This window comes from Grus americana, chromosome 4 (assembly GCF_028858705.1).
Source record: "Grus americana isolate bGruAme1 chromosome 4, bGruAme1.mat, whole genome shotgun sequence".
Lineage (NCBI taxonomy): Eukaryota > Metazoa > Chordata > Aves > Gruiformes > Gruidae > Grus > Grus americana.
Genome location: NC_072855.1, coordinates 56142275 through 56157531, shown reverse-complemented (window position 1 = coordinate 56157531; position 15257 = coordinate 56142275). Strand labels below are relative to the sequence as shown.

At 39.5% G+C, this 15257-nt stretch overlaps 1 protein-coding gene across 2 annotated transcripts in view; it reads right to left on the bottom strand.

Moving 5' to 3' along the window:
* Positions 1–2683: 2683 nt before the first annotated feature.
* Positions 2684–15257, bottom strand: part of ARHGEF38 (Rho guanine nucleotide exchange factor 38) — a 39106-nt gene continuing 26532 nt past the window's right edge. Inside the window, exons 9-14 of one of the 2 annotated variants that reach the window (XM_054825487.1) lie at positions 13985–14113; positions 11308–11628; positions 9123–9263; positions 7755–7953; positions 7318–7577; positions 2684–6567 (exon numbers count right to left, since the gene is read on the bottom strand). In XM_054825487.1, the coding sequence (XP_054681462.1) occupies positions 6382–6567; positions 7318–7577; positions 7755–7953; positions 9123–9263; positions 11308–11628; positions 13985–14113 (1236 nt within the window). In that variant the 3' untranslated portion in view covers positions 2684–6381. The remainder of the gene's footprint in view (positions 6568–7317; positions 7578–7754; positions 7954–9122; positions 9264–11307; positions 11629–13984; positions 14114–15257) is intronic. The other variant, XM_054825488.1, reaches the window with a different exon arrangement.

Sequence of the window (15257 nt, the reverse complement as noted above, 5' to 3'; positions counted from 1 at the left end):
CCCTGAATAGGAAGAGTTTTCTTATGCTGAGTAACGTATTCCACACAGCCTTGATGGGAACTGTCATATCTGTGTTTATATATGTGCGTTGCATTGTTACTTAGCATCTCGGTTCCAGGAGCAAGTGAAGCAGATGCCACCGGATTATTGCAGGAGAAGCTGTGCCAGGGCAGAGTTGCGCCCAGACATCAGCAGTGTCCAAGGTGACTTGTGTTCTAGCGGCATCTTGGGTTCTCTGCCGAACTGCTAATAGTACTACGAACTTGAAGTGGGGGCAGGGAGGGAGGAAGAGGAATCTGTCTCTATGTGTGGGTGTTCAAGGTGAACATGTTAAATTCCCACTTCCAGGACCTAGGGTGGGATCAGCTTTGTGCCTCTTCATTTTGCAGAACATAAACCCCAGCCCCAGCACTATCTTGTGCTTAGCCTGTCTAGTGTAATGAAGGAGGTTTGTAGGTGCTGTGACACCCTCTCAGGAGATTCCTGCAGAGGCATTCGCAGGTTTTTGCTGACTAGACCTAGCTCACACCCACAAGCCTTCCTTCAGCTATTTCTGCGTATCTTGCCCGATTCTGTTATGCTCCTTTAAACTTGTCCCAGCTGTGTGTGGGTTATGCTTAATGCTTTACCAACTGCAAGACAGGTAATTGAGAAAATATCAGGTCTTCTAGCTCTGCTCGCACCCCTGAGCTGTTCTTTTCACAGCTTGTGCTCTCTCTCTTCATCCCAGCTGCTCCAGGTTTGGTTTGGCTCTCAAGAACTGGCGCAGGCTGAGCACTGGAAAAGGATCTCGAGTCTTGCTGTCTGTGACCAGCACTCAGCAATCCCCTCTCGATTTCTTCTGTGATGAGAGGAGCATCTCTAAACATGAAAACATCTCAGACTTTCATAGGTAGGTGAAAGCTACAGCTTTTCTTAGCCATCCTGTATTTTAAATACATGTAAAGCTGATACATGCAGCTATCTTCCATACCTTTTCTCCCTTCTCCACAATTAAAATTTAGGCTAAGTTTCTTTAAACATCCATAGGAATAGTTTCATTCACTCAGGATTGCCTTAGCTATCTGGAGAATGTGCATATTTTTTCAACTATTATTTTCCGTGAAGGAAAAAAAGGAAGGTTTTGTCTTTGTAGTGCCCACATCTTTCAGGGCAATTTAAAAAGTAACAGCGTGAGGAGGATGAATCCAGAACTCTTAATGCTTTTTGATCAGCCCATCCTTTTTCCTCTCTAGCACGGGGGGTTTTAATGGTGGTACAGTAGGAAAAAACACTGAAGCAATTTCCATTAGCGAACAGAAGGCATGTTTTCTTCCTAAATGTTAATCAGAAAAATGTTGCCCATGCTATGAAATAGAGTGTGAAGATAGATTCTTTTAATGGCTGGAGTGCTCTTATGAAAAGTGTTCACTCTAGTAGTAAAACCTGCTCCCACAGAAACATTCAAGATACTAGCTGCCTCTGTCTTGCCTCTGAATATGCGTATAGTTTTGCTTGTGAGAGTTCAGGAGCTTATATCTGAACTATGCAGTTTACTTTAGGTACCACATACGGGGTGAACAAAGGCAGAAAAAAATGATCTCTCTTTAAGTTGTGGTAGCTAGTGCCATTTAAAATATCTCTGAGGCCTGATTCAAGTGTACTCTGGTGTTTTTACATCTGCACCTCTGGCATGGGCTGACTGTTATCTCCTGTTCATTTAGAATAAAATAACTTATGCTATACCTTTTATGCATGCCTGTCTTTTCCCCCCTGCTAAGGCAAAGTCTAGCTGGACTTGCTGGTATCGCTGTATTAACAAAAATCTGCAACAGAGCTGCAATTTTTATCGGCAAAAGGCTTTCCTCCACTGTAACTTTCCCAGCTTCCTAAATGAAATACAAAGTCTCCTTCTGTTGGTATAAAAATGTCAGTTAGGATTGTGATTCTTTGAAGTATTATATCAGGAAGGATTTATAGCACAGACCTGGTCTTTTAAATCAAGTGTTCAGCTTGAATATGTAAGATAGGCACTGCTGAAAAATAGAGTAGATTGAAAGGAACAGTTGCTTTCTGCTTTGAAGTTATAGTTAGGATGGAATTAACAACTGTATTTTCAGGAAAGGAGTCTGTTCTACAGGATTGTTTGACTGAATTTGCACGTCAGGTTGAAGGCTCTAGTGTAGGGCAGAACGAAGGAAGGCCCTTCTGAATTTTGAGAAGCATACCTCATATTTAGAAAAAATAACTGGAAAATAGTCCTGTGATTTTTCTATCCCCAAACCAAATTGCTCTGTGATTTATTATAAAAATAGTTACTTGACTTTCCTCATCCATTTTATAGTACATGGTAATATTTGACTTCCACGTAAATATTTTTTTAAAAATTTTTCATAGATGCCCAAAATCTGATACCCTTAGTAATGTGAAATGATAGGTTACTCTGGTTCCATGAGTGCTCTTTCTGGCCAGACTAGGGGATGCTGGTGATACCTGGGTCTAAGAGGAAAGATCTAACACAAAGTTCTGTAGTTTGTTTTAGTAACACAAACTTTTTATAGTTCACAACAGAAGGCGGATCTTGGATAGCATATAAAGCTCTTTGCTTCTGGAAAAAGTCTTGTTAAAAAAAAAAAGAGACATATCGGTACAAAAATAGATTTTTTATTATTACAATAACTTAAAAGAATATTTTTTTCACCATTTCTGAACAAACAATATTGTAAGAGGAATTATCAGTAACAGATCGACAGGCACAAGGATTGACATTGACATGGCTGCATTCTCTACTGCAGGTGTTAGGTCCGCTTCACGTATCTGCATTTTTACAAGCTATCTTAAAATAACAGCAAAAGTATACTTTAGTGTTTGAAGGAGGTAATTACTCAGTGAAGCTTCCTAAGATGACAAGTCAGGAGGAAAAATTCTTCAATCTGTGTTTGCACTGAAAAGGTGAATCCTTACTGAAGGTTCACAAGCACCATCCAAGCAGAGGGAAGATAGTGAAGTACACAGGTGCTAGAGGTCAGAGCCAGAGACTCTGCACTGTTTGTTGGCTTGGACATTTTCTGGGTTCCAGGTTATTGATGGCAACACTTAAAAATATTCCCTGAATGGAGAAACACTTCCATTTGAGTGGATCCAATCTTGGAAGTATTTGAACTGTTGTGACAGTAACCATATACAAGTAAGTAAAATGCACATTTGAATAAATGCAGGATTGGTCCGTTAAACTGCAGCCTGTCCCTGCTTCAATCAAAATAAATTAGTTTTGTCATTAATCAGAATAAGAAAACTCTTAGAATACCATAACCTTCTCTACATTAAAGAAACAGCTGAAAAAACATTGCATCTTCTTAGGAATTTCTGGAGCCCTAACATAGCTCAGTTTCTAGTATTTAATGCACTACATTAACAAAACTATGTCCGAGCAAGTCTAATATGAATTGTTCTAAATCTCCTTAGTGTAGGAAGGCTTTAGATTCAAAAAGTATCTCTTAATCTTTTGCAATTATAGTTTGCATTCATCTGTTTTAAATTAAAAAAAAAAAAACTTGCAATGTATCTGTAATACCAAATGCTAACAGCTAAAACTTTGAATTTCTGAAATGAAGTAAACCAATCCACCTGGGTACCTCATAAAGTACTTTTTCTGGATCCTAAGTTACGAGACTGTAATAAAGTTGTAGAAATTATCCCACAATATAAAAATTATTATGGGTCCTAACCATACACTGGGGTTTCAAATGGCCTACTAGGAGTTCCCAAGTCCCCCAGAAGTTCAATGAAATTTAGGTGGCCAGCTCCAGTATATTTCATCCTTCATTCCTTGTTACTTCAGGATACCTAGTGAATATTTTGGAGAGCAGTATTTGAGTACACTTTGAGACATCTTCACAGAGCCTGATTTTTCATGGGGAATGTACCTAACACTCAAAATCAGAGCTCTCCCTATGACTCAAGCTGAGTTCTCAGAGCTAAGACTTCAGAAATCTTTTTTTCTGGACTCTTGCCCTTAATTAATTTCACTGTCTGAAATTCAAAACTTCAGCATTGTGCTTACGTGACTGCATTAAGCCTATTAAGTACAATTCAGTCATTTCTAAAGCTGTTTCAACTATTGCAAAGTATAGATCATCTCCAAATAAAATACTCTAAATTGTAAAACATACTGAAAAGCTTCTCGCGTGCATCTTCCCCGTAATATTAAAAATATAAAAGCCAAAGCAGTGCAGGCTTAGTAGGGGAGAGTCTTTCAGTCCATTCTTCCAAGCTGATACTCCCTCTCCAAAGCTTTATTTTCTTCATTTAACTAAAGGCAAAGTTTTCAGCAAAAACAGCTACATCCATTAATAAATTGAATGAGAACCTTTTTTGCTTGCTATAGAAACAGCAAGATTTAAGTGCATGAGGTGATGTACAATTAGGCAAAATAATGCGTTCCTGCTCATTGGATTGCAGTAGTTCAGAGTTTCACATACCAGTTTCTGGATCTCCATCTCAGAGAACTCAAACAGTTTCTCTATCATATGATTTAATCCAGCACAAATTTCAGGTTCTCATCTCTGTGATCCACTGCATTTATCTTCTGAGCAAGATTGAGAACTTTCTTTACCTTTTAGGAAAATAATATGAAAATTTGGGACACTAAAGAAAATGAAACTAGGTTCATTAGTGTAGGAAAACCTAATGTTGGCATCGACTGCCCTAACTGCCTCATCCTTTCTTTGCTGACAGGTGATTTTCTATTACATCTCAGTAAGGGTTTTGAATTGTTTCATCTTCATACCCCACACTTCAACTATAGGAAGCAGAAACTTACACAAAAGCTTAGAACAATTTCTGTATGCCTTTGATCAGCAACACACACCCCTCTTAATTTTAAGAGTGGTGTCATTTTAATGGTCAGTCACTAAAAATACCTGACAGGAGTTTACCTTCAATTACACTATCTGCTGCAGGCACAGTCACTTTTTTTGTTTCCTTTTTGCAATGCTTAGCACAAGCAGGTCCTCATTTAAATACAATTTCATTGTATTGAAATAAATTGTGATGAAACACTCAGTTATCAATGGTAATAGCAATGAGACATTGTTATATTGCTATTTAGTCTAGTTCAAGTATAGGGCAGCAGCCTGACCTAAAGATCACTGTAGTCAGTGAACCTAAAGAAGTACTATTTGATGTTCAAATCCTTCCTTGGGATTTTGTTTTCTGTGCTCGCTGAGGATGCAATGTGAACTATATTAACTTGTTAAAATAGTCTCCACTGTTTTGAAGATACTTTAGCAAAATGCAGGGCTTTTGACTCTGAATTCTGCAAACAGTGAATCAGCTCATTGATACATTCTTCACTGTTCAATCTAACATCAGACACTTTGATTTTTTTTTTCTTGAAGAGAAATTTTGATGCCTCTTTAGTCCTAGCTTATTCACTAGACATTATGATCCCTGTATCTGACCAAAGGAATCAGATAAATAGTAAATATAAGTATTCATTGAAAGGCATTGCTTGACTTTTTTCTTTTTTTTTTAAATCTTAATAAATTTCCCAAGTCTATTAACACAGGTTTCATTTCACCACACAGATCTTGCACTATAAAGCAGTTAGTAGGGAGATGTATGTGGAATTTCAAACCTGCTGAGCTTTCATATTGCTACAAACTGTTCCCTACCATATGAAGTAGTTGTGTAATTCTTTTGAAACTTTTATTTCACAGTACATGTTTCTTGTGCCCCTTCTTTACCTCCCTCCATTTCCATTTTTAACTAAATATACCTTCTTCCCTGGGACCAGCCACTGGTACCACCACAGCTGAAATGTTTGCTACAAAAATTGAAACCCTTTTTCTTTTCCCCCTCCAATAATCTCCACTGAGAAAAAGGTTCATTACAAAAGTGGCTGAGGATAAAAGTAGACAACAAAAAAGCTCGAGTTTTAAGAGGTGTCTACGTTCACTGAGATAGCAATTCAGGAACAATTCGCCCTGAACTACAGCATCCCTGAAGACTGAATTTGTCCTTTTTCAAGGCTAATTCTCTTAATCATTAATATTATTTGCTAAATATCATGGAAGAAGAAGACAATTTTAGCTGTGATTTGTTCTTATAGGTTGACTTTTGACATAGGACACTTTCGCAAAAGAGAAAATTATGGGGTAATGGAAAAGCAAGCTCTTCGGGATGTTAATCAGAATCAGTCTTCCTTTTAAATGTTTCCTCCCTCAGGTCTTGACAAGGTGATGGCTTTTGGAGGATGGAGGTTCTCAATATCATCTGTGTGCTGTACCAGATACCATGGCTTCTGTCAATCAGTTCTGAGTTTGTCTTGCTTGCTGCAAACCATAATAGATGATTATTCTGTCCACTTCAGAGAAACTGGCTCAATGGGCTTTTCTCTTCCTAAGCATATGTCATCTTCCCAAGATAATTAGATGGTACATATCCTTTCTGACCTTTTGCTTCTGCTAGCCACCATTCTTTATTGCCACTCAGGTCAGAAAACTGAAGTATCCTAACCTTCTGGTACTCCTGAAGACTGAGTTCCTGATCATTTCTTGCTTGAAATGCGTAAACAGCATAGAAGGTCTGAAAAAGAAAAGCCACAAAACCCAAAATCTGAATTCAGAAATGTTGCCACATCTTATCCTGTCATTGTGTATTAGTATGAATTCTGTATACAGAAAATGTGTAATAACCTATGCGAACCAGTACGCAACTCCATAGTCTGCAATTGCTAGACAGACTACAATGAACAGGGCTAAAATAAAAAGTAAAATTGAAGGACCTGGGGAATTATGCATGGAGAGAAACAAATTAAACTCTGAGACCTCATCACCTTACTACAAGTGCCTGTTTCTGTCACACAAAGCAGCCTTGGATTGGATGGAGAATTTTCCAGCAGGGCTTCCTTAGGGAGAATCACCTTTCCTGTACTCAAATGCGGCACGTGGATCACTTCTGTGCCTTGCTGAGCAGCATTGCCACAGCTTTCTTGTCAACGGTAAGTGCAAAAATCCACTAAACAACTGAGCTATTTTGCAGGTTCCTGCTCCATAGGAGAACCTTGAGGCATTGTACATGTGGTGGGGTAATGCAACGGTGTGTTTCCTGTGAGAGAGACAGGACTGTGATTCACTGTTTAACTGATTATCTTTTCCTACCTCGTAGCTATTTAAGACAGGCAAAGAACAGAGGATAACAAATTCCCGTGTCATACTGACAGATTAGTGCCAGTCTTTTCTGGTGTGAAAGGAAACCATTTAAATTATAAGCACTATAATTCTAGATTTGAAATAAGAAAAACAAGACGACAGGCACAGTGTGTATCATACTTACATGCTGATCATCCATATCCTGAAAAGCATCAGTCCCTGTGCTGCTAATTGTGGCATTTTTGCAGAAGTGAAGAGATGAACTGCTGTCACTCTTCTTGTGGCCTGGACTTCTTGTCCTGCTGTCAGTGGAGGGCCGTGAAGAGACAAAGAGGCTGATATTATCAAAATCGTCGTCACCGAAGCTGTTTTCTGCTATGTCCTTCTGTGCTTTGGCTGGATTGTAAGGCCTCAGGAAGGAGGAATACACATACCCTTTAAGGACTAGACACCAGAATAAAAAGAGAGAAAATAAGCAGCAAAATACTGCTAAAACCATTTCAAACCCAACCATTTTATGCAGCTGTCAGTACGACAGAGGCAAACAGATGGGGCCAGAATGAAAAGAAATCAATATCCCAAAGGGAAGCTGTTATTGGGATGTTTGTGCGGAGAACTTACTTCCTGCGTCAACAAGCCATCTGCTTGTGCTTCCGAAGGGGTCCTTTTGCTCCACAACAGCCACCAGTTCTCCTTCATGTAAATCGATATCGAATTCCTGCGTGGCATTGCACTTGCGCTTAGCTTGGTATAGCACTTCTGTGCTGTACGTAGACAACAGCTCAGACCTGTGGCCTTCTGTTTGACGTGGGGATTTGAGCTGAAAAGCAAAAAAAAGTTATTCACTGGGAGTAATGCCGAGGCCATTTCTAAAGCCACACGGGTGCATAGAAACCAATGTATGCTGCATGTGGCAACTGACCCTACATTTTTACACACAGATCAAGGAGTTACTTACACAGCTATATATAACCAAACCTCCTTTGCATATGCAGCAAGGACCTGTCCAACTGCTATATTAATAGGTGAGCAATAAAGGGCAGATTTTAAAGAAATGTAGGAATTTCACTAATTAAAGACCTCTTAGTCTATCCTCTGCTCTCAAAAAGCTGGTGTTCTGTATGTGAACTGTCACTTGCTTAATTGTTTTTTTCATAGCAATGATCTTTGAATTTGTATGTAATATCACAAAAAAAGCATAATCCAAAAATCGGCTGAGGTGTGCTAAGGTTACGTAACTTTGCGTGATACGGCATTAGGCAAAAAAAAATCAGTGGTACCCCAACCGTCTGCTTTTTGTGTGAAATTACCTCGCTAAATAAGGGCAAGGTGCTATTAACTGCTAGAAGCATATTCACTCAGAGTTTAGTTAGAAGGCAGGGAGGGAGGTGCTGCACATCAATGTCATCTTAACATACCACAGAAGCAAGAGCACACATGCCTTACTGATGCTAAAAGGAATCCTACAGCTTCCTCAGCTTCTCCTGTAAATCTGCACTTGAGTTTTTATTTTGCTGTAAACTATGCACCTACAAGCGCTGGAAATGTCTGGTGAGACTGGGAACCAGGGGGACACAGATTTTCTGCTGTGGAGGTGTATGTGTGTGCATATGTGGGTAAACACCAGTACACATAGCCACAGCTGAGGATGAGGGGAAAAAAATGTTCTGAATTAGAAGACTAAGATGCACCGTAAGAGTATTTAACAAAAGAAGTAATCAAAGTTTACATATACAACCTTAGACTTAACGTGTACTTAAAGACCTAAGGGTAATTAGAGATAATTTCAAGTGGATTTTCAAGATAACATAAGAACAGAGTGAAAAAATCTTCAGAAGTCACTAGTCAATGGCACAGCTTCATTCCAACCTGATTCAGAGTCCCAGTGAAGAGACCAAGCCCCAACCTCTAGGTGGCATAAAAATGGATTTGTTTCAAAAGTGATCAAAAGAGGATGCTTGTCACACAATTTGGATGTATGGTACTCACTGGAGAAGGGACAGGTTTCTTTTTTTCCAAGCTCAATTTTCTCTCAATAAAGGTTGTACTGCTGTTTTCTTTTACAAAGTTCAGCTTGTGAACCTCCTCCATCAACTGATTCTGCACTTCACAGATGCTTGAGGAAGACAGCTGCAAACACAAAGGTGGGTTAGATCTCATGAACAAAATGGTAAGAAGATTTGAAAGAGCAGATTTGGTTTAATGGTGTCATGGTTTATCCCCAGCCAGCAACTAAGTACCACATGGCTGCTTGCTCACTCCCTGTTGGGTGGGATGGGGAGGAGAATCGGAAGAAAAAGGTAAAATTCATGGGTTGGGATAAGGACAATTTAAGAGGACAGCAAAGGAAGAGGAAAATGACAACAACAATACTACTAAAAGAATATACAAAGCGGGCAGGCGATATACAATGCAATTTGCTCACTGCCTGGAACCCAATGCCCAGCCTGTCCCTGAGCAGTAATCCCTCCTTCCTGGCCAGCTCCCCCCTTATATACTGAGTATGACATCATATGACATCAAATATCCCTTTGGCTATTTGGGTCAGCTGTCCTGGCTGTGTCCCATCCCAGCTTCTTGTGAAAATTTACTCTATCCCAGCTGAAAACCAAGACAAATGGGCTGAATGCTGGCAGTTGGGAAATCTGACAAGTTACTGCTATTTTCTGCAGAGTACATACCATGCTAGGTACGAGATGGAAAGAAAAGAAAGGTCCTTGCTTAAATGAAGTTTGTAATGATTGCTATTAGATTTAAAAGACATGCTAATATAAGTTAAATCATTTAAAAATATTCTAAACAGTGATGGAAATGAACAGCCTTGTACTTACGCTACTGAGCCACCTGCTTTCAGATGCAAATGTGTATCTCAGCAGCTTTCAGAGTGGCCAGTGTAAGGCTTGGAGTAGTTTACCCCACAGCTGTGTGTTTGTGCAACTGGGTGCTGCCACCAGGTTAAAAATGGTTGGGTAATCTGAAGCTCTCTGTGGCACTGGATAAGTGCTTTTTGGTCTATGTTTAACCCCAAATGTGTTTGCTGATGTAAACAGGAAAAAGAAAAAGAAGGTAATTTTGTAGGCAGAGCCTCACAGAAGACAATGCTCAATACAACAGCTTTCAAAACATGGAATCGTCAGATTACAAGGATGCAATTTCTTCGTGCAGGAAAGGCCTTCATTTTCCTATTAAATAGCACAGCCCTATATTTTGATCCTGACCTTGCTTTCTTAATTTTTCAGCTGCCCCTGACTAGAAAGTGCTGTGTTCAAGCCTTGATGGAAAGGAAAATGCCAGAATTGCCTCACAACAATGTGTTTCCTATCCAGAGTCTTGCTCCTGTTCAGGTGGGTGGATTTGGATGTGTGGAAGGCATTGTTGCAGTTGTGTTTCTCGGGGTTCAAGTCCTCTATGCAAAAGTATAACAAAACTGAAACACTGTAGGATTTTCACACAAATTAAGAGTAATTTCTCAACTTCAATCTTCAAGTAATGATCATAGTGCCCAGAAAGAGTAGAGTGGGCTGGAGAAACTTATGCCCTTCTGTGTAGCTCAGATAGGCATCTTTGGTACTTTTGGCTACATAAGTGAAATGATTTGAACTATCTAAAAATGCTGACGTAGACAAAGCTATTCCTTACTGCCTAGAGATGTCTGCAGGAGCTTCTGCAGGATATTTGGGCTTAAAAGCAACTTGCTTTTCATAGAGATTATTTCATCATATCTCCTAACCTGCTTCTTTTCTGCAGTCATCTGTGACTCTGCAGGTCTAGCAGCAACAGGAGCATTCATGTACTTTCTGAGAAGTTCTCTTCCTGTGTTTTCTGGGCTACTCAGGGTAGACGCTAAGAAACAAAGACTGAAATGCTGGCAGCTGCCTCCTTTTTGCCTTACTGCAATGTTCTTGCCATTACTATCAGTGTAGCAGCTGGAACAGCTGCATTAAGATCATTCTCGATGAAGAGTCCAGGCCTGACAAAACTTAAGCTCAGAACTTAACCTTTGCTGAGTTTGCAAGGAAAAAAAAAACAAACCAGCCCAAACCTGACTGTGCTTAGCAGAACAAAGAAAATCAGTGTAGCTTGTAGGTATGTGTCCAACATAACTCTAGCCAAATCACACAGAAAGAAAAAAGACAAATAAAGGCAGAGCTACACCTGTTTCTAATGTACTTACCGGAACAGGCACCACCACAGCAGAATTTGATTCAAGTGCTGCAGACATAATATTCCTAAAGAGGGTGATGAAACAATGCAGGCAGTTCAGCACAATCTTTTTGGCTGCTCTGTTGAATACCTGAAGTTCTTCCACTAACTGTGCATTTAGGGCCTCATAGTCTTTCTTTGCCAGGTCCAGCTCTTCTCCTGTTGACCTCTGAAGGTAGCTGTTGTAGTCCAACAACTTGTCATAGCGCTTCTGGATGAGCTTCTGTGGGCCTGAAAACAAGGCTTGTAGTGCTGAGAGAGGAGTCAAAACAAGCTTGTCCAGCTGAGCCATCTGAAAAGGTATAAACCAGATTATTTTATTCATGCAGTTCTTTGGACCCAGCAACAGGTTAGGCCTGATGGCAGCCTATCAAGCAATCTGTTAATTCACAAAGCATTGCTTCAAGCAGGGTCTAGCATGAGTTACAATCTCCTTCATAACATTGCAAAGGAGAGGTAATGGTTTTGCAGCTTAAAGTGTCTGGTAACGGTCCCTTGGAGCATGCAGCCTGCCACACTGCCCTTAGTGTGTTATCACTGAGGAAAAACTGGGCAAGGATCAGTGAAGTGGTCCAATAAAACTGGGGTTTCCATAATGGGAAGGCCCAATGCCAATATACAGTCTAGAGGCAATGAAGTCTTGTTAAATGGCAGTCTTGCAGTCTTGAATGCTATCAAAGCTTTTTTTTTTTTTCTCCTGGAAACAGCTGTAACTCAATTCCTGTTTAAGCAAACACAAACAATCACTTGATTTGATTAAATTATGTTATGCTTGTTGGTTTTATCTCTAGTAATCAACAAAATTAGACACCTGGTAAAAAGGCAAAGTCTTTCTCAGACTTTTCCATTAGTCTCTAATTGTCTCAAGGGATTAATATTGCATGAAATAATTTTTTTTTTTGTAAGTCACTTGTTCAAATACAGCACAGGCTTGTAGTGAGTGAAACTCATCATCATATTAAAGCTTTTGGATGTTCTGTGTGAATTAAGTTGTTGAGTTGAATGTGAGAATAAAAGAGCAGCTGTCCCTCTACCCTCCGTAACACACCACAGTTGACAGATCCATTTTAGCACCAGAATTGCTCTCCCAAGGCCAAGATGGCATACACTGGCTATATGGTTCCTACTTTATTTCCACTTGAAAAATTGGTCTGTGTTTAGCGAACCAATTTTTGATGCATTAAGAAAACAATTTTCCCAAACTTCTGGACCTGATTTCCAGAAGAGAAGAGGCTGTTGTGAATTTCTGCCCTAAATTTTTCCCTAAAATATAATGAGAGAGGAAGGTATTCATTATTGACATGCACAGAGGAGAAGAAAAAAATATTAACCTGAGCCCATTGCTGAGATCTCCATTGATAATACCCTTTCAGGAAAACATGTGAAGAGTACTATGGGTTACTCAGTGAGAACATCTACTCATCGTGCAATGTCAGGAAAAAAGTGGGTTTTTTTTAAAAAAACCCTTATACATAGGGTAGAGAATCCTTGAAATCTTGTAAATCCAAGACACGGAAATAGAAATTAACATGGTTAATAACAATGTCCACAGTTAAATAAGTGGTTTTTTTGAAACTACATAGACCTTCAGAATAGCAGGGTCATGAGCCAACAGGAGTTACAAAATTTTTTTCTGAAAAAGTTTTCTCTTTCATTTAATGTGGAATTGCTTCTGCTTTTCTTTGATGTTTCTGAATATGGGGGTATCTTCCATACTGGGCACACTCACCACTCCAATGATAGAGGGGTACTCTTCTGTGCTTTATGCACTCATTGTAAAGACATTGTAAATTTCTTTCTGATTATTGAGATTAATTTTTGAGATTCTTTTCAAATGTGGGAACTTCAAAGGAAAGGAAATACAACATCTTATTTCCCTGTCATTATCTGGGAGGATGTGGTCTGTAAAAGATCCTTCTGTTTCTTGGCAGACTGTTTTCAGTGCTTTGGAAAGGATTAAATGGCTATATTTTAGTAAGCACAAACGTAGGAAAGTATAAGAAAACCTCCACCTCTGAATTTTTCCAGCTTGAGCGGCTGCTTGAAGAAGCAGCCTGCCCCATTTTGAAGAGACATTTTAGTCTATCTCAGTAGAGCCAGACGTTAAGAGTTCATTTGGATCCTGAAAGCAAGAGACTAGTTGAAAAATTATCACTCTTTTTAATTGCTTTTTAATTCCTATGGGCTATATTCAGATTTTTCATGGTTTCCCTATATGAAGGATGGTAACTTGCTTGAAAAAGTAATAAAGCTGAGATTTTCACAGATCTATGATTCCAGGAGCTAATAGTTCATGAGCACAACAAAGATCACAAAAGTCACTCTAAAACTGCAAGTCTTGGTAACAAAAGTAGCAAAGCAAAGATCTGCTGCTCTTACCTGAAACTCAGGTGAAACATGTAAATTTAGCACAAAGATTTTAGTTCAAACCTAGGAATTTAGCTTGAGAAGTTTCTTTAGCTCTTCTAGGGAAAATATAGTGCACTTACACTAATTTTTATCTTATTTCTTACAGAAACTCAACAAAAAAACCCACTCATCTTCCCCAATGGATTCCTAAGGTTTTTTGTTTTTCTGTCCTAGTCGTCCTCACATACACCTGTTTTCTCACACGTACAGATAGCTGTGTAACACTGGACATTGCTTACACTTACAAGGTCTTCACAGAGATTTGCAGTGTTGTTCCGTTCTTTCAAACGCTCGTTGACTTCATTGTCTTTGTCTTGCAAGATTTCCTGAAGCCCAATTATATTTTGTGCAGCCAGATGTATAGAATCCTAAATGAGAAGATGGTAGGAAGATGAAACTGTATTACGATCTGTTTTAATATATTGCATTTGCTCATGCAGATACTGCAATAATACTGATGGAATTGGAAATATTTTCCATCTCTGACACCTGTGCAGTTTCCAGCCATTGTGGGATTGTTTACTGTGATAATATTTTCCTGTGTTTTGTCTATTTTCAATGTAAACTACTTAAGAATCAAGTTGTTAATGTTGAACTGAAAAAAATTATGCCCCAACCTAATGCATGTCCCACTGGAAGTTACCTACTCCTCAGCAAGAAGCCAGCTCAAGACCCATGCACCCTCAAAGGCCTCTTTTGGAGGACTAAGTAGGACTACAATGGTGTGTTTCACTTACTCTGAATTTTAATCTTAATGAAGTGTGCCTCCATTTGGATAAGAAACCATCAACACCATTTCAGGCAACAACCCTTTTCAGCTGAGCTCACTGGCCTTTCCGTCTGCTAAACCAAACAAGATGTGTTTGTGGTAAGCTCTGGCCAGCTGGCTATTGATCTTACCTACCACTCAACCAACCTTCGTGTCCAGTTTGGGCACACTTACACTTTGAAGGGCCTCATGCCATCTGCAAAGTTGGCAAGTTGTCCACAAGAGGGAAGAGTTGGTAAGTTACAAGCCAACCCATGTCTTCGGAGAGGAGGATTAAAGCAAAGACGTTTACAGCACTTGAGAACTCTGTATGTCTAATGCTAGCCCTCAACACAACCTAGCAACAGGATAAAGGAAGGAGTCCTCGTATCCAAAATATGTATTTTAGGACATTTTAATTCATGTGGCTGCAACTCGGTTCTTCCATTTTTAATGAGAAGCAGTTGGTGCTCCACTGCAGCAGACTGCATATGATGGCTTCACACAGTGACTGAAAGTCATAACTGTGCCACCAGACAGCGCCTTCTTTTCTGCACTGCACCCATGGGTCTCCATAGAGCCTGCTTGTCTAAGGGGAAAAATGCAGATGTGTAGGCTTCAAAACATCTTTGCCATGGGCTCGGTAATGCAGCAGCACAGCTCATTTATTTAATATTGTGATGTAGACAGGCCTGCTTATAAATAATTTGGTGTTGCCTAACCAGTGGCAGAAACGTGTGTTGATCTGATTATGGACGTGGTTT